This window comes from Myzus persicae, unplaced genomic scaffold, assembly GCF_001856785.1.
Source record: "Myzus persicae strain clone G006 unplaced genomic scaffold, MPER_G0061.0, whole genome shotgun sequence".
NCBI lineage: Eukaryota > Metazoa > Arthropoda > Insecta > Hemiptera > Aphididae > Myzus > Myzus persicae.
In genome coordinates, this window is record NW_019104377.1 from 626,684 (window position 1) to 647,066 (window position 20,383).

Genomic DNA, 20,383 nt, shown 5'->3' on the forward strand with positions numbered 1-20,383 from the left:
TGAAAATAAGATTCTTACAAGAAGGTACGCACTATACATCAAATTCCAAAAATCAGAATTTGTATAAATTCATTATCAAAGGAAAATATAGGGGGGGGGGTGAGAATATCTTTGGCGGATTACCTTGAATGTATATCTATATATCCTCGTTGTATGTTTATATTTCAATTTTATTTAGGTTCTTCGCTACTTCCTATTTTAAAAATTCAAACATCTCTCCACGTAATAAAACGAATAGTACTGTTATTCAGTCAATTGAATAAGTTCGTGTTTCTCCGTGGACTGAACACTATAATTGAATAAATCCCTATCTTTGAATTGGATGTATCCATATAGGTGTATCCAAGATAGTATATCCCAATTTTCGTAGTTCAGTTAAGAGTTACGTATTTAAGCCTCAGGGATACTTACAAATTGAACGAATCTCACTAGATTGATTTTTAACATTCATATATATTATGTTCTCGCGTAAAATGTTGGATAGCAATCCCCAGATGCCTCACTTAGATACGTATACATTTTATGGATTCAAATTGTCACATAAAAAACCCCAACGAGTTTAGGTATCTAAATAATAGTTTTTATATTGTTATTATTACTATTTTTCCCTCAAAATATCTATTTGAAAAGATAACCTTAATATTGACATGTCAAACGGATATTAGTATAAGTATAACGTCAACTACAATAATTACCTTTATTTTATATTTTTCTATTATTTATTTTAAGAATCTATTGCCTAAACGTATTAAAATATAATAATTCAAATAATTCTATAAAAACTTTAATAATTATTAATGCGATATTAATATTTCTTAACTTATTCTAAGGCAAATGATTATAGTTTGTTTAATGTTAGAACAATTCATATAAAGCTTGAAGTCATGTAGTATTTCTCTAATTTTATTTATAATATTTCATAAAAACATTTTTTTTTCACTTTTATAAAATTGACGAGTGGAATAGAATTGTAGAGAAGTTTTCTCTAAAATTATTGAAAATTAAATATAAATAGGTAGTTTATTCAGTTAGTACCAAGAAACGGGGTTTAAAAATGGTTAAAAGAACATTATTTATATTATACAAATACCGTATAAGTTTCAACCATGGAAAATACCAATTGTACTTTTTTACTATAAAAATATAAACATAAGTTTAAAAAAGAAAAATTATTTTTAAATGTTTGAAGGGAACTCATATAGTCACAAATGCTGGTTTTTAACTTCAAAATTCTGTAAGTTCTAGTGTTCTAATTGAACACTAGGGTCTATTGTTGTATAATTATTATTTAATTTATATTCGATGTTAAACAATTTGTTAACTGCAGAATTACTGAATGTGCTTCTGCACTTCTCACATTTTATTTTTAACCTTTTTAAAATTGACTATATTAGAATATAATTATTATATAACACATTGTTAGGACTAGGTATCGTTTAAATATCAAACGAGGTATATTTTAAGTAATTTAAATTTGTCTTGTTCAATGACATCGTGTCTGGTTGTTAATGTACCGCATAAATAAGGTGTTTAGGTTAGGTGTACATGTATTTGTCATGTGGCATTTTTTCTGACCTTCTACATATATAATAACGTGGCACATTTTACGACCACGGAAGTAGAAGTAAAAACATATCTAGAACAGATATTAATTTTATTACGACTGTTGAATCGTATTGATTTGATATTCAAATTGTTTTGTTTAATAAAATCTGATTAATTAAAAGTGCGTATAGATACTGTGGTTATTGTGCAGGGGACAGTCGAAGAAATTAAAACAGCATGTTCAATGAATTACCATTATGGTTTATGTTGAATGAATAATCGAGTTTTAAAAAAGCTTTGAAACAAAAAGCATTTCATAAAAATGGCTGGAAAATTTAATTTTAAAAATTCCGAAAATTGTTTTTTTTAAGTTAATATTGCTAGAGGTTATAATGAAATATTTTATATACATATAGCGGTCGATAGATATGCCATAATTTTTTTTATTCGAGTTCCTTGAACTTAATGTTAAACTTGCATTATTAATATAATATTGCAATGTAGTAAAACGAAAGTCAAATTGTTTTTTAACAGTCATGAAAGATAAAACAAATTCGCATACATACGCGTATACTTTTTTTAGCCCTTTCCCCTTTTCATTTAGAGCTCCCTTCGATCACTGTATATTATATATCTTCAAATCGAAAACGGAGATTTGGCAACTATTGTATACGTTCAAAGTTGGATAAACGTACTAAGCTTTAAACGGCAAGTATAGGTACATGATACTACAATGCTTTTATACTATAAATAAACTATAAACATAATACGAGTATATCATTAACTGCAAAATCAATAACACCATTGCCATATTCTGATATTCAATATAGTGACCCGTTTATGATTTTCTTATTCATAATAAATAAGATATATATAAATGGTTCGGCAAATCTAACCTTATAGAATCAAATCTTAGTTAAATTATTTTCATATATACGTAGGTGGTACCTAAGTAATTTTTATTTTATATTAACTATACAGATTAGCTAAACATTTATATTTTATTCTTTTGAACTTGAGTTAAGTTTTAACAAATCAACAGTTTTAACATTCATTTTCCGAATTTGTTACTAGTTCCCAACTTTTTAAACCTAAATATATTTTATTTTCAAGCAAAAGTTTTTTTAATTGTGTTTTTTTGTAGAGTTCGCAATATATAAGCGTGCATTTTAGTTCTTTCTTTAAATACTATCTTTTATAAATATCAGAATAAGTTTATTGTTTTTTTTTTTTTTATAAGAATATGTAAATTATTTTCTGCTATAAAATGGATCGAAATGGTTGATAAAGTTATTGACACTTGACACGATTACTAATATACCAATATAATATACCTCTTTATGTTATATTGTAAAGTAGGGTTTTCACGAGAACAATAATATATTAATCCATTCTTCTTGCAATATCTGATATTTGTATTGTTCAGTTAAACAGTGTTATCATGTGGAAACAATATTATAAAATCCATTATTCGATGGATAAAATACAAAAAAACCTTTCAAGTAGACTTCACATAATGGCAGTTACAACGTTACATATTATACAGTACAAGTCGTTTAATTCAGCACTTTTTTTGTAAAATAAACATATTTTTTTGGAGTCTGTTGAGTTTGGCGACATTGTCGCGTGTATACCTCACACTTATTACATAAATAGAGAAATTCCACATGACTTTAACCATTTCTGGTGTGTCGAAGTAGAATACAGAAAATTTTTTCAAAGTTAAACTCTATACAGTTGTCTTAGAATTATTAACGGTGTAGTTTTACTAGACATGTAGGTACTATTTGTTTGGAAATTATATTTAAATAATTATTATAACACTTTAATTTATTAAAAGTCGATTAAACTAGGAAGTCTTAAATGAGAGTTGTATAAAGTGCAATGCAAAATAAAACGTTTTATCAAGTGTAGAAGACAAAATAAAAACTTAAAATATTACTGTCGACGAGTGTTAGACATTCGACTTGATTCGCTTATCTTTTTGCAAGTATCAGTATTACTAAGGTACATTGACATCAATCCACCTTGAGTGTTATATTATTTTTTTTTTTAAATGAAAGCATTATTAATAATAATTATCTTCGAAAAACGATTCTAAATGAAACTTGGTAAACTATTTAAGTATTTTTGTTCAAATGTTTATACTTTATGGGATTAAGTTTATTTGATTATTGTTGTCTATGCGCAACTGAAGAGTTTAAAGTTTAAAGTTTACTCTGTGTGCAGCTTTTGATAGATCCTAAATTCATTTTTTAGAGCATTTCTATGTAGGTATACTGTTTAAAGTATTTTTTGCTGTAAGTAAAAAAATTATTTTATAACTAGTCACCTTATTCACCGAATAATTTAAGAATTATTATTTTCTAAGAATACCAGTTTCACAAAAAAATAATATAGTATAATAATAATGAATAATGAAAAAAAACACGCATCGTTGTAAAACCAATATAATATTATTCATCGCTCTGTTCAGAATCTAAAAATAACGATAAAACGGTAAAATTGATGGTACAACAATGGAACAGTTTTATGAATGTTATGATTTATCATTGCTTTCAAATTTAAAAGAAAAGTTACACAATAGGTAGTAACGCATATACTTGCGCCGAGGTTATCGAGTGAACACACTATTACAAGCACTGTCCCGTTCATGCTTTTTTTTTTTTATGTCTCACGGTTAACCTAATTTCACGTGTAATATTTCGATCAAAATATGAATTTAAAACGAATTACATTGAAACGATAGATAACGCGGGGATGGCGAACACACAATACCGTTTTTAAGGAGTTCGATACAGGCAATATTATTACAAACGGGCGAGCGTGTGCGACTAAATGGTCTTCATTAGTGTGTGTTATATTCCGTCGTACCAGTACAACAGGGCACGCAACTAACATCGATACCGCTGGGTCGCAATCGCGAGTTTTTATTTTACCCGCTGAATAGACCCAATTTAATTCCGAAACTTATCGATCGAACTGACGTAATGTCATAGGAATTCGTTCTCGACGGATATCCATCCTAAAATTCTTCTTCTTCGATAGAGAGACAGAGAGACCGACTTTCCGGTTTTATTTTCGTATTCACGATATATTTTTTACGACCATCGGTTCAATCGATCGTTACATTTCGCGGACTTATGAAATCTGCAAGTGTATCGACATAATAATAATAATAATAATACACTGTAGTGTGTACATAAGTATTATGTTTTATTGTAACAGAAAAAAAAAAATGTCGAAAGTGGTTAAAGACGTTTCGGAGAAGACATGGTTAAGAATTCAAATATGTTTTCGAAACACTTCTCGTACCGTCACCGTCATCGTCATACAGATGAGACTGAAACGAAAATAAGGTCAAACTGTATAGCTATGTGGACTGAAGGCTTAAGTCGGGGAAAAAACTGTCCGTTTGCTAATCCTCTTATTATGTTAATAATGCAATTTGTAAAATATGTTCAAACGTTATTCTGTTTTAATCTTAAGAACACGCACAAAGACAATTGAATTAAAGTAACAATCGATTTGACAATATTCTAGGCACGACCGAAAGAGTTTGCATAATATCTGGATCAAGTTCTGAACACATAATGGCTGCACTCACATTTATTATGGAACGAATCCGGGAAAAACCAGATGCCTCAAATAGGGTCCAAAATTCCGGTGATGCAATCGCAGACCGAGAGAAACAGGTAAAACTTGTAACTTGTATACAACGTTATTATAGTTGGTACGGTGACGGAAATCATGATAAATAATTAATCGCGAACAAAAACGTATGCGCTCGGTGCAGACTATCGTATCTCTGCGGGTCAAAACGATAGTCAAAATATGATGATGAACTGTTAAAATTGTATTAAATTGAGTGTTTCGCGTGGTTTTAGGTGAAAATCCTGATACCCAACTCGACAGCTGGTATGATTATCGGCAAAGCCGGAGCGTACATCAAACAGCTGAAAGAAGACAGCGGGTGTTTTGTGCAGATATCGCAAAAAGCGAAAGACACAACACTCCAAGAACGGTGCATTACCGTGTCAGGTATGATATTATAATATAATAATATGCATATAGGTAACGTTTTGCACGTATAGTTAATGTTTTGCTCGTTTCATTCGCATCGCTGGTACAGATTGCTATAGTCCCATACGTAATGCATGTGTAACCATTGTTGTAAAGGACACTTTGAAAATGTATACCTTATACCTGTTCAAGACAGTGTATTCGTATACGTTTTCGTTTCGAGGTGGGTATATTCAAAATACTCATCGAAGTTACCAACGTGTTCAACGTTGGCCAATGTGCATGCCAGCTCAAATAGTTTTCAATTACAAAACCCAAAAATGGGGGTGAGCATGCTTAAAAAATCACCTCGTATACCTTTTTAATAACGACCTTATTGATATTGTTTATTTGTTTAATTCTTGAAGAGGTTAACGAAGTTACGGTAATACAATAATATATTATATTACAATCACGATCGAAAAAAAAATAATGCAAAAATGTCGTCGTCGGCGGGGTATCGAACCGCGGACGATTGTTACCAGTTGATAAAAAGCCTCTAGTTTCGCGTAGAACGGATTAAATAGCCATTATTTTTCGAAAATTCACTGTACAAAAATGTGAAAAAGAGACGTGGGCCCTTAATCTAACTCTCCAGCGGCACTTAAACCTCCTACTGCAGTTGCCATCAGAGGTTATATAGGCTTTCGGATAGCAAATTTAATTTCAACGCACTCTATATCGACGACGCCGTAGGACGTACAGGTGTGTTAGCTATTGTTTGTGTATTTAAGTACACGGTTTGTTTGTTCTTGCGCCACTGAATTTAAGTGATTTTCCGTAATATGAATCTATCATCCGTGATTATTTATTATCACAATATGATAATTAAAAACATATTATGATAGTATATAAATAATATAAACTAATCACTGAAATTAGGAATGTTTAAAAAATCCCCCTGCATACCTAATGCGGTTGGTAATGCAGGTGACCAAATTGATGGGCAAATATATTATTATACTGACGATTAGGGTTAGGATGCTTATGCACTAAAAAATGAATAAGTTCATTCAAATAATTCATTAAGAATACACTTCAGCACAACAAAGAATGCTACCTTATATGGTTGACAATTTGAAAAAAGCTGGTATGTGCAGATGTCGCTCTGCTGTACATTAGGTGTCTTGAAGGTTGCTGCAATGGATAGTATTAAATTTTTATTCAATGATGTAATATCGTTGTATACGAAAAACGATTCTGAGCGGAGACGGTATGACAGTCTAGGATATTTTATATTGTTATTACTTATTATTAACGAGGTAGCCGGTAAGTTGAATTAATATCATTCTTAAATTATCAGTGATGCAGGAAAAATATTATATATACTGAATATTATACTTATACGTCAAATTGGGCCGTTTTGGAACCGAATTACAAAAAAATGACTAAAATCGTTATGCTTATTGTGTTAATAAGTAATTTCGTATAAATTTGAACTTAAATTTAAAAAAGCTGTGTTTAAGTCTATTTTTAGTTTTTTTGGTGACAGAATTGACTACTTACGTAGTTATTGTATTGTCAATCCATAGCTATAAAAGTCGAACATTTAATCAACTTTTAACTACGAAATCATTTATCAATTTTTAATTTGAAAAATGTTGAACTTAAATTGATTAAAAAAAGTGCTATGTATTTTTAATATTTTTAAACTGATATTGTAGCAATGTATCAGGAGCCTTGTATTAAATTTTCACACTTTTTGAATCAACAAATACAATTTTTTATGAGTGTTTAAAAAATTATTGTTTACTTACGCTCAACATTTTTTTTAATTTTCACTAACAATATGAGGAACGTTGTACTTATTATATTTTCAAGTTTGTGACCTACCTAACATTTTTTTTATAGACATTTATCTAAAATCGTAAAAATAGTTCGACATGAGTCAAATTATTTTGAAAATTCCATGGTGCATAGAAAATTACTTATACCAGCACCCCAAACCGTGATGACACAAAAATTAAAAATTAAACTAATAAATAAATAAATAAAAATCACACATCATTGTAAGGTTAATACATAAGTCGCTCCGCTCAGAATCTAAAATTTAATTTAAATTTATATTTTGATATAAAATCACATGATTATTTCATATTATTTAGGTATTTAAAATACTTATCGAATTTTCTATGTTCAGTGTTGGAAAATGTGTATAGATATGTATATATATGTATTATGTATATATATATGTATTTATACTATTCATATAGTTTTCAAATACAAAACCAAATAATTTAATATAAATTTATCTTTTGATATAGTATTACATTATTATTTTATATTATTTTACAAATAAGTCATTTGACACAAGGCACTTTTTTTCAACAGTATTTTTACACTTGTCCGTCATTCTTGCCACAACAATATATTATGTTTGAAGTTAATTAATATTAATATTGATTCTGCTGAATTTCATATTTTATCGTTTTGACATTAAAAACAACAACTTTTTTCGATCGTTTACCGTATTAGGTCAACCTATTATTGTGTTCAATTAAAAGACGATTTGCGGAATTAACAAAAAAAAAAAAACGCTTTCCAATTCGATGTCAGGGTCATGTACACTTTCTGGATTTTTAATTTTTGGAAAACTCATAACTATACTATGTATACCTATATTTTATTACGAAAGGATTAAACAAAATTGTACCTTACAGTGCTCGAAATGGAAACTTTTCTGAACCAGAACGCATATTATTTTCTAACAAACAAAATTTCAGTGGTCTGTTTCTAAAATGTAAACCCTTTTTAATGTTTTAGTTTTACTATTCTTATGGAACTCACATCGTAATTTTTAGCTCTCTTAAAATGCTAAACGAATTTTTGCCTTTGCAGGTACTTAGTTCTTATCTATACATGTGTATTGTGTGTGTGTGTTTTATGATTGTACAACTTTTTAAAGGTCTGTAGTGAACAAACTATTAAAGATAAAGGTCTCGAACTCTTTAGGACTGCAATTCTCTCAGACAATGTGATTTTTACAACACACTAAACAACAAAACTCGCTCTCCAGTTTCGGAGATCTGCGTTCCTAAATAAAAATGTAGGTAAAATCGACAATTTTTTCAACTGTTAAAAAGTTCATTAATTTTAAAATTTCACGTTTAGTATCTACTTGAAAAACCCTTTTTTAATGAGATTTCGGCCAACTTTTTGGCTTTCATATAGAAAAGTTAAAAAATAGAGTATTCAGGGATGAGCACACTAACTTTTTCTAGAATAAAATCATTATATTATTGATTTTATATGATATCGGATCCATCTCATTAACTCATGTTAAATTTACCTCAATTACTCACCTATTCATTATTACTGAGTTAAATTTTTGAGTATTTTCCTATACCTACCATAAACGCTCGCAGTTTTCAAAATTCAGATTTTTTACGCGAATAATTACCATACTGGATAAGAAGTCAAGAAAGTAAAATAACATATCATATGAAACAAAATATCAGACCCGAGTATAAAAATTCAAACAATATAAAATACCTGCAGATTATAACTACCTATGCCTAATAGATTAAAAAAAAAAAATACAATTTAAATACACAATGGTAATAGTATTAAAAAAAAGTTGTTCGACACCAATAAAATTGTATTAAAAGACAACCCTTTTATACTAAAAGGTAAAATAGGTACGTTACAACACTGCAAGTATAGTATAGGTATATGATTAGTGTTGCAATTAAATAAATAAAAATGAATAGCTCAATGTAGCCCTACTGTCTCTACTGCAGAGTACTGCCTACATGTTGTATATGTTTTTATTTTTTTTTTTTTTTAACGGGTTATTATTTCGTTGCAGGTAACACGGAGGGAAACAAAAAAGTGTGCTCGTGCATATTGAACAAAATAATCGAAGATCCGTTGAGCGCGTCCTGTCCGAATTTAAGTTACGCCGACGTCAATGGCCCCGTGGCGAATTTCAATCCGACGGGATCTCCATACGCCCTGGCCACAACTAATTGCTGTATGTATTGTTATTTTACTGTGATTATTAATTATTAAAGTATAACTATTGCGTTCTCGTTATTTATCATGTACAAGGTGTAACAGATAGACTTGACCAAAAAAAAAAAATTATGCTACACAATTTTTTTAACATTATATGAGCAGTAAATAATTTAAGAAATATATATTCAAGTCAGAAAATTTCCTAACATATTTACATTTTGAAAAAAGTTTTTACTTTTCAAATGATAATTTAAACAAAAAAATATTGATATTTTAAAAAATTCTAAGAAATAAACTACTAGAGACACTAGACTTAGATAAATGTTTTTACCATCAAAATTGTTCTTATAATCAGATTCACAAATTGGCTATTTTGAACTTATTCAAAAAGAATGTAGTTAAATTTAAAATTGTTTATAATCAGTATTAAAAAATTACAATAATCTTATTAGTATTATACAAGTAGCGCAAGTGACTATATAAATTATATATAAAAAAAATTCAAAATATTGAATATAACCAGGGTTCGGATTTTATAGCATTTGCTACTTATTATAGGATAGAGATAAAAATAGCAGAGTGAACTATTAATTTGTTTTATGCACCAGGGACTCTAAATATGAAATTTTATTTTGCTATTTTTTTACATATTTGATGAATTTTAGAATTTTAAAGCTATTTTTAATGTTTTGGTGTTATGTTTTGCTAATATTCTTAATTCAACGCTTTATTTTATATTTTTCAGAAATCTCGTTTATATTGAATGAAAAATAGTATACATTTATGCGAATCAATAAGAAAAATCCCCTTGTCGAATATATTTATACATTTATACCTTCTTATCTGCCATTGTTCCACATAATTGTAGATTCTATAATATACCGTCGACTGTCGTACGTATTTCAGCGTCAGTCGGTTCTCCGTATCCTTTGATTTCGTTTCATATTCGTTCATTACTCGATTGTGTATTATTTGTTTTTCTGTTTCGATATTAAACGTAAAATGCCGAAACATAAAACATCGAACCATTCGAGACTTAGATATTTTGTGTCCGACTTTGGCGATGAGGGTTTTTCGGTTGACACAAGTATTCTGTTTCGCAAATTGTGTGAATGTAAGGTTAATAGTGACAAAAAGTTTAACGTTACTCAACTCTTAAAAACGGACAAACATTTGAAAACCATTAATCGAGAGCAAAATAAAATTGAAAAGAAACATCTGTTCATTCAGTTGCTTACAAATATTTCACAAAAATGTACTATTATAATTTATAACAAAAGTTATTGCATCAGTCAGTTCTTTCTGTTACACCCTGCATGTATGATTGCATCAAGAGTAATGCGTATAACACTGAAATCGCGTGAATTCTGTACGAGCCTCCCCAACTGCATCAAACCCACCGGGGTCAGATCTGTTGAAAAACCCCTTTCGCCGAGTACGAAATAAAGACTTATATATTATAATTAAATATACGTTTACTACTTATGCAATCGAATTATGATATTGAATTCCTTTAGTTTTTCGTCGATTCGTCGATTACGTCTTGTTCGAAAGACCATTGGGGTGTTTCTATGTGCACCTCCATTGGAACAAGACCGTTTAAAATTAAAAAAAAAAAAAAGGCAAGGTTGGATCAGACCTCCCGCACATACCTCCCCCGTCGTACACGCCCCTACTTAGACATGTGTACCGAATACCGTATTAGTGGTCATGTCGTCTAACCGTGTGTCCGTTGTATACGTTTCAGCCAACAACCAGACCAGTTACAACTTAAATGCCACGTCGTTATCCACGCAGGATGTCAGTAATGGTATATTCACGAACAAATTCTTAGACAACGTAAAGCCGTTATTGAGGTCCAGTGGATATCCTGAATCCGCAGTCAACGAAATAGCCGTCGCCTTTTTGACGTTAGCCAAGTAAGAGAAACATATTAATAAAATTTAATTACGCGTTTTTATTACCTACATGTGCGCAAACTCCCGTATACTTAAACGGAACGCATTTCGAATTTTTAAAACGTTCTAAGAATGTTTTTCATAGAATGTCATTTATTTATTCTGCTACATTAATTTTCTTAGAAAAAATCACTGTGAGTAATAAAAAATCAGTTGATTTTTTTGCAAAAATGTCGTCAGTATGCGCGTTTGTTAAGTAAAAAAAATTGAATTTGTTTTTTTGTTTTATTAAAATAGCAAAAATATTTTGAGAAAATTAATGGACTACATTTTATAGAATATAGATCATTCTGTGTAATTTGTTTTATAGCTAGGTAGGTAGTTCGGTTATTATTTATTTTATTATTATCATTATTAGTGAATTATATTGTTCCCATTATGATATCAGTAGGTATATATCACACCTCGTTATTATTCTCTAATATATATTCACAAAGTAATTTATAATGATTATTTGAGATTTATTTATTTTAAATATATTGAACTATGATCTCGGTTTGAGATTAATCTACCGCATTCTAATCAAATATTTTAATTAAATTATTATATTAATTATATTGACATAAAAATTGATCATTTAATTAAGGCACTATAATAATTATTAATATTTCCTTGCTGAAATACGTATTTGCCCCATATTGAATGATGTTTTGCTGTCAATGATAAAATGTGTAGTCCCTCATTGCCGAACGTCATTATTTATGCACATCAATTACATAATATAATATCATAAATAGGTATTGGTGGTATTCAGTACTTATTGTTAGTTTGAATAAAGAGGCCTTGAGTTCAGACATGTCACATGTGAACTATTTTCAAAGAATCCTTTGTGGAGTCAACCGTAGGACATAACATTTGACTTGAATATTCGCAAATGGATATTATTATTTATACCAACATGGATTTAAAATACTTCCACAATATTATACGATTTTGATGAAATAAATAAATAATGATAATAAACCTTGATCACAACGTCCATTTCTTACGATACAGGCAAGTTGATGCATAACTCTTGAAATAAGATGATTTAATGTAGCAAGTCAAATATGATAGTTTGCTAACATAACTAGCTTGAATAATGTATTAACTATAAATGTGTCATACGCGAGTGAAAACAACGAAAAATTGTTTAATTTTCATACAAATAATTTGGCGTTTTCATATTATGTATAGATATTGGATTTAGAATCGTTCAATATGTTTACTTAAAATAAATTAAGATTGACAGCTTCGAACCTAATAGGTGACTTAACTTTGAAATGTCAAATTTATCTATAAATTATTATGATATCTTCTCGAATTTAAAAGAAAAATAATAAATGGAGTTCAACTTATATATTATACACTCGCGTATTTTGTTTTATCATTTTATTAAATAATAATTATCAGTCCCGTTGTATTATAAAAATATATCCATAAGACTATATGCACATCATAAATTCTAAGAAAAACGAAGCATATTCATTCACGAGGAGTTTTTGTGATTGTTAAAATGAATAGAATTACATTTCGTACCATTCACAATAAATAACTCATTTTCATTTCAAAAGTCAGAGTAGTTAAAATACAATGGGTTTCAATTGTATACTTGTAATTTTGTAAAATAGAACTCGACGACCATTGTTTCATTGCCAAATGCCGAGTCACTTTAATATTTTTTGTTTATGTTTTTTTAACAATCTTTGTGTATATTATATCAGCAGTTAAAAAATGTATTGTACAGATAAGTTCACTTAAAAACAATGTTTTAACTTGCAAGAAAATCGGAATAATAGGGTTTTATTCAAATCGGGTAATTGCATTGCTAATTAACCGAAATCGCAATTAGATGAAACACGAATCATTGGTAGTTGACATCAAAGTATTATTACGTATCTAACAGTTTATATAAAACGAAAACACACCGCGGGCATCAAAATCGTTTTACACGTGTCACGTTAATATTTCGAAAAGCAATCTTGACGGCCTACCATTTATAATGCCGCCGCCAGATTTCATTCGTCGTCTAAGTCACACGAGAATGTAACTTCTCGGAAGTTACGGCATGTGTGCGATACACTCCGCGAACTTCGTTACGCTGCACGAGACGAAAAGCAGCACACACGTAATGATGTACATAATATATGATGCATATATAGGTATCTACAGTGATAATTAATGCACACGCGGTGTCCTGTCAACCGTGAAGTGTCGCGAAAACAAATTAAACTAGGTATATATACATTTATTTATAAATAAAAAATAATAAGTCAAACACGCGAGTGACAATATAACGCGCTGAATTCGAACGGCGGGCCGGGTGTAATCCGAATTCTCCCGTGTGGAATGCACTTGCCCTCGTGCGCGCAAAATATATTGGAGCGTTAGGTTTTCTAAAAATTTCCGAATTCCCGGAAAAAAAAACCGAAGGATATAAAACCCGATTGCGTATGCGATTTACCTTTTTGGAAACACGGCGATTGCTTATACACATTATATATATTAGGAATCGCTATGGCAAAGGAATGCCCTTAAATGCGACACGATTTCACAGTATAATATGCTTCGGGGCTGTAAAGTGTAATTTAATTATACAATTTTCATAATCACACCATCAGATTGCATGCTATACCGAGTCAGCATAAAAAACAACGCGCCACTTACGGCGTTAATGGTTAAAATTAAATAATTTTTGTATTGCAGTTTACTCCAAACAGTCTCATATTACTATAAACGTATTAATTTGGCGATTTGGCGTGTGCAACATTAAAATAGTACTTACGAAAGAAAAAAAATGTTATTTAATCATAAAAACGTTAAACGATTACGTAAATGTTTAGTATGATCGCACAACAATTATAAATTGATCGTATCTTGTATTAACCATTGTAAAATTTGTAAAATTTGTCGACATCGCCGAAAATAAAACGAATTCAACGTAAGCGCCCGGAATTGTGTTGTGACACAGCCGAGATAAGCACCGTGTACTCAATAGTATTTTTACCCGAAAATGTCATAATAGTTACGTCAACCGAATTCGTGCAGATTCCATGATTCGTTGTCGGGATACTGTGGTAGACCGATTTCCGGGGTCGAATTTGTTATACGATCTCTGTCGACGCGATTTATGATAGATTCACTCGTATTACAACCCTAATCATTATCGTCGTGGACAGCGGTAGACCCCAAATGGCGGCCGTCGGACAAACTATGCGTACAACTCTCCATCGAGAAGGTGTGATGTTTTGAATTTACTTTTATTTTTTTGATGGTGAATAGACTTTTTATCCGCTTTAATTTTGACTTGACTTTCGATTAACGTGCACGGGAAATTTCGACCCTTCCCCCAGAAAACTTCGTAAATTCTTAATTTCGACGTCCAAAACCATTAATTGGTGATGTCTGCAACAAGAGCGTATAAAGTAGCATATAACGTCATAATCCAAGTACGATATGTATAGTAGACGTCGCGCGTCGTCGGTTAACACGTCATGTTGGTTAATGCGCACAAAATCGTAAGTCTCGCGGTTGCATTTTTACGTTTTTTATCTAGTGTTTTGTACAATCTATATCGGTCAATGCGCAAACTAATTCTCGCGGTTACTTTGATATCGTATTAATCAATTTCTACTGTGTTTGTATATAACATTATCAAATATCGTAAGCCAGTTAGAGACGTGCGGGAATTCATATATAATATTATAACACAAAACTATCGTTGTCAAAAGTTAGCCCGTCAAAAAAATTGTAGCAGTTCACACGCGTTATATCTCAAAGACATTTTTTCAATACAAAATTATAAATAGGGGTAAACATTTATATTTATTTTCTCACTAGCAGTATAACCCGTTTTTGTTTGGGAAAAAAATAAACCAATATAAAATAAAGAGCTATATCGGTGTACCTAGGTCCTTATAGTGTTTGCACGTACATCGGTTCACGGGCAAATCGGAATCGGCGTAAAGTCCATGTCGCTGGCATCCATCCATTTCGAATTTGGGTCCAAACCGGAGAAGATCGTATGTGCTTCGTTAGTATACCCGGTAGTGCTTTTCGCCCCATCGTTAGTGCTCTATCCTTTCCAAAGTTATTCGCATTTCGTGCAGGGGCTGCTAGGGACGTGCAAACACTACCATTTCGAATTTTCGATCCAAACCCGGTACTAACGAAGCAAAAAAGATCACCCAGAGGTTGGACCTGAAATTCAAAATGGTGAGGGGGGCAGCGACATGGACGTATCGGTGTACCGCGGTTTGTGCACTAATTTGACCAAGATGCGCCATTCGCTACAGGATTGAATACAGCACTTAGCATATTCTCGAACGCGGTTGAAACTACTCCTTAATTTTCTCGATATCCCCAAAAGTCAAAACCAATCAATGCATTTTTCGTCAAAATTGGTCCAGTAGCCTTTGAGTCTTAAATAAGCTACAAACATAGGAACATTGCCTCTTTTTGTACGTTTAAATGACAAACAAATAGTAAAATATTATTTTCTTTTAACCGTTTTTTTTTTTTTTTTTGTAACCACTGTCAACCGTAAACGTTAAATTGTTTTTTTAAAACAATTGTTGGCTTTAGTGATTCAAAATGAAATTCGTGTGTGGACCACTCTATACCAACCTATAGGGGTTGAAAAACTAAGCAAAGAACACTCCCCCAGTCTCGAGGGATATATGGGTATAATTTGGTACAATTGGTTCAGTATAGTTTCCAAGGCTTGTTAGCCCCATACAAACGTTTATTCATTTTTATATATACATATAGGGATACCTATGTATTTTTACTTGTCCAACAATTTCATTGGTCATTACTCATTGTAGGAAATGTCTGACATAACGAGCAGCCGTGGTTTTTTGTAAAAAGAACACTGTGCACCAATACATTTTATGCAGCGACTAAGTAGCTCTCAGACAATGTATGACTTTAATAATGACGTATATAGTCCAAATATTTGATGGGGCTTATGTTCAAGCCGACACCGGACGATTTTGTAATGATCTTGGCCAACTATGACTCGTTGTTGGATAGGTCCCGTCGAGCATCTGTCGTTATGGTCACGCTGTGGTCAAAACCACCGCCCTTAATTAATATAATAATCCTGGTCCTTAAAATTAATTAAATACGATTGGAAATTTATTTCTAATTTCGTTTACGAGATAAAATTAAGGTCGAGTTTGATGAAAGTCAGCCCATGAATCATAATATTGCTGTCATATCGTCTTGCAGTAGGAATGCGACGGTTATCACGTCTGTAAAATTCGACCACCTTAAATTAATTGACTATCATTTTTTTCTTCACATTAGGTCTTGTAAATGTTATCTTTAATATTGATATGGTATTAATAGAACTTACAATTATCAATAAACAAATCTTTTACTAATTATCCAACCTAATTACCGGAAATTAATGCAACGTGAATTATTATTAGACTTCTACACATATTATTATTGTTGTTTGGATGCTCCTTCGTTTACGTTCACTGCAAAAAAAAAAAACTACTGTACATTGTTTGTGCATATTTTGTGAGAAAATCAAAAATTATTCTTCGACATACCACTGTATTATTTTGGCATTTAGCAGGGGGGGGGGAGGTCGTCCATCACTGACTGCAATGTACTCAATCGTATTTTTTTTTCATGTTCTCCGCAGGCACAACGTACTTAGCCCGAACAGCATAATCGGACTGATTAACCAGACCAGCATCCTGCAACCGGCCCCGTCGGTGGCCCACCACAACGGCACTGGACTCCTGAGCACGGTGACAAACGACCTGTTCGATCTGGGCCTGGCTGGCGGCGCCATATCCATCAACGCGATCCTGTCGCAGAACGCGGCCAGCCCGACGCTGTCCAACGCAAACTCTTACGGGCTGGGCGTAGCGGCAGCGGCGGCGGCCGCGGCCGCAGCCGCGTCCACGCCCAAGGCGATGGGGCCGACGACGAACGCGGCGGCCGCAGCGGCTGCGGCTGCCGCGGCCGCCTTGTACGAGATGACCGCCGACGACCAGCAGTCCGTCAAGCGGGAGATGGACGTACCCGAGTCAATCGTGGGCGCCATCATCGGCCCCGGCGGCCGGTCACTGGTCGAGATCCAGCAGATGAGCGGTGTCACCATTCACATATCCAAGAAGGGCGTGTACGCGCCGGGCACCACCAACCGGAAGGTGACCATATGTGGGTCGGCCAGTGGCATAGCGATGGCCAACTACCTGATGCAGCAGAGGATCGTCGACGAGGAGACCAAGCGGGCCCGCGCCTTCTGAGCCGCATGACGCGTCCGCGTCCGTTTTGCATATTATATAGTCTAAGTATTACAATAACTCGCCTTCTACGTAATTTTCATATTCATATATTATTATTCATATTATTATTATTCATATTATTATTATTATTATTATTATTTGTACTGTTGCTTCTTCCTCGACCCATCCACAACACCACCATCCATTATTACCTACCCCCCTTCCCACCCACTAACTTACATCACCCCTCACCGTGTGTGTGTGTGTGTGTGTGTGTGTGTGTGTGTGTGTGTGTGTGTGTTGTGTACATTATAATAATATATTATTAAACGGTAAACGGGTGGGCGTTTTGCTGTGGAAGAGTTCTTTATTTCGGTCGTTTCGATCATTATTGTTTTGAATTTTAAATTTTAAATTATCAACGCAAATAGTCCGAGATTCGAGCGGACGTCGAAAAATTAGCGACGGGATTCACTTGCCACAGTCATATTATAATTATTGATTCGTAAAAAGGTATAATATTTTATTATATATACATTCATTGTTCATGTGTGCCTTATATACAAAAAACATTATATCCCATCATACATTATTACGCCTGTACAGTACAGGTACAAACGACCTTCGAATGTTTTGTTTTTCCATAGTATAATGATTACTATTAATTTGTGTATAAAATAATGAAAATAAAAAACTGTTATGGTCTGTTTGTTTCATTAGACAGCGGCAACGACCATATTATATAATTTAATGTTAGAACAAAAGTATGGGTACTGAACCATGGATAAATTAATTGATTAGGTAGGTACACAATTATTATATTGATTGTTATTATTATTATTATTATTATTATTATTATTATTATCATTATCATCATTAGAATGTGTTAGGTGGTTTTTCGTAGGGGTCGTATATAGCTTACGTTTAATGTTGAATACGCTAGCAGATTTAATAAGTGGACCAAAAGTGGATAAAATTTAACGTGTTCGGTTGCCGAAATGAATACGTTTTTCACTGGGAAACGTTATGAGCAGGGGCGGAAAAACGTTTTGGGGGTCGAAACGTTTCTAATAAGTTATATTTTACGGTTTCCATTTTCGTACACCTTTTCGAACGGCGCCGAGTATTTTATCAACATTGTAAATATCACACGAAATTATTTATTTTTGAAACGACATCGTTCAGCCCACCCCCCCCCCTCCCCCGTTCAAAAAACTGTTTTTGTATACAATATCTGCGGGTGCGTCGTATACACGAGTAATAATAATCATTGTATTCATAAATAAATCCTATTTTAGAGTTCAGCCCGTTGGAGTTTGTCGAGCTTGCAATGAGCGGCGTGTAAGACTGAGTCGGTAAAATACAACAATATACCAACTAATGAGCACAACTAATAATGTATAAACATAGTTTTACTACGTTCGTCCGTGCATTTTCCTCTGATTATTATTTTAGCCATACATACCTCTTCGTCCCTTCGAAAACATATGTGCAGAAATAAGAGGACTTGCGTAAGTGATATACGTTTTTTTTCTGAACAGGGTATAATATATTCTCGGGACGGCTCAATAGTCATTCATATTTAAAATACACGAGTCATATAAAAATGTATTTAATTGTATGACGTTTTCGAGGAGGGGGGGGGCTCCCAGTAAACCAATCAGTAAAAGCACTTATACCATGTAGGTGTATGTACATATAATACATGAATCTTTCTAATATAATGAATTTTCATGTTTTGTTTTTGCTTTCGTTTCTTCGCATAATAATTATAATATTACCATCGAGGCATCGACAAGTCGTCCCCAACACAATCCATGTTTATTCAGCTTATTGGAGAAAAAAAATATTTTTATTGTTTGAAAGTAATATTTGCTCAACAGATCCCAACAAGTCGTATAGTTAATGATTGCCGTAAGTCCGTAAACCAATACTCAATATTCTATTCATCAGATCCGTGGTCCGAGTAAACGGTTATAAGATTTGATTCATTTTTTCTTTTCTTTTTTTTTTTACGGAATAATGTGATATAATAGTTATGTTTTTAAATTATTGGTGTTAAATGCATTGGTGCTTTTTAATTATTATTCGTACAATCGTACATATAAATATATTTCATACGTATAGGGTGGTAGAACTGTACTATACATCAAATATTATTTCAGCATGAAGTGCATATACAGTATATTATGTTATATTAGGTAGGTACTAATACTAAGTAATATTATTGCCATAATAATATGCATAAGACAACTTACACATTTTGTCTCCATATTCTAGTAGATACTTTTCGATTTTTGGTGACAAATGATCTGGTGGTTTCACACACTATATAATACACTATTTTTGGATGTCTGAATAGAGTTATACTATATTATATTGCATTTTAATCAGTTCATTTACGTGTGTGTATTTATAGAAAACTTTTCATAAACCTTTAGTCTAAAATCCGTCCCGAAATAACCGTTGTTTAATGGTCAATAACTATTTTATCATCATTAATTTTTTATTTTATGGACTAGCTAGTGTAAATTATCATCGGGTAACATACTTGCCATCGTCCAAAATGAAAAAATAAAATAATAACAATAATATTGGTTATGAACTCGATCTCAGCGACATTAAAAATAATTG

The 20,383-nt window shown here is 32.1% G+C and overlaps 1 protein-coding gene across 2 annotated transcripts in view; it reads left to right on the top strand.

Annotated features, from left to right (window-relative positions):
* The window catches only part of LOC111041626 (RNA-binding protein Nova-1), a 58,980-nt gene extending 39,031 nt beyond the window's left edge, over nt 1-19,949 (top strand). For both annotated transcript variants that reach the window (XM_022325937.1, XM_022325938.1), the window contains exons 3-7: nt 5,089-5,240; nt 5,433-5,586; nt 9,416-9,580; nt 11,312-11,483; nt 17,158-19,949. In XM_022325937.1, coding sequence (XP_022181629.1) covers nt 5,089-5,240; nt 5,433-5,586; nt 9,416-9,580; nt 11,312-11,483; nt 17,158-17,770 — 1,256 coding nt within the window. In that variant the 3' untranslated portion in view covers nt 17,771-19,949. The remainder of the gene's footprint in view (nt 1-5,088; nt 5,241-5,432; nt 5,587-9,415; nt 9,581-11,311; nt 11,484-17,157) is intronic.
* The last annotated feature ends 434 nt before the right edge of the window (nt 19,950-20,383 follow it).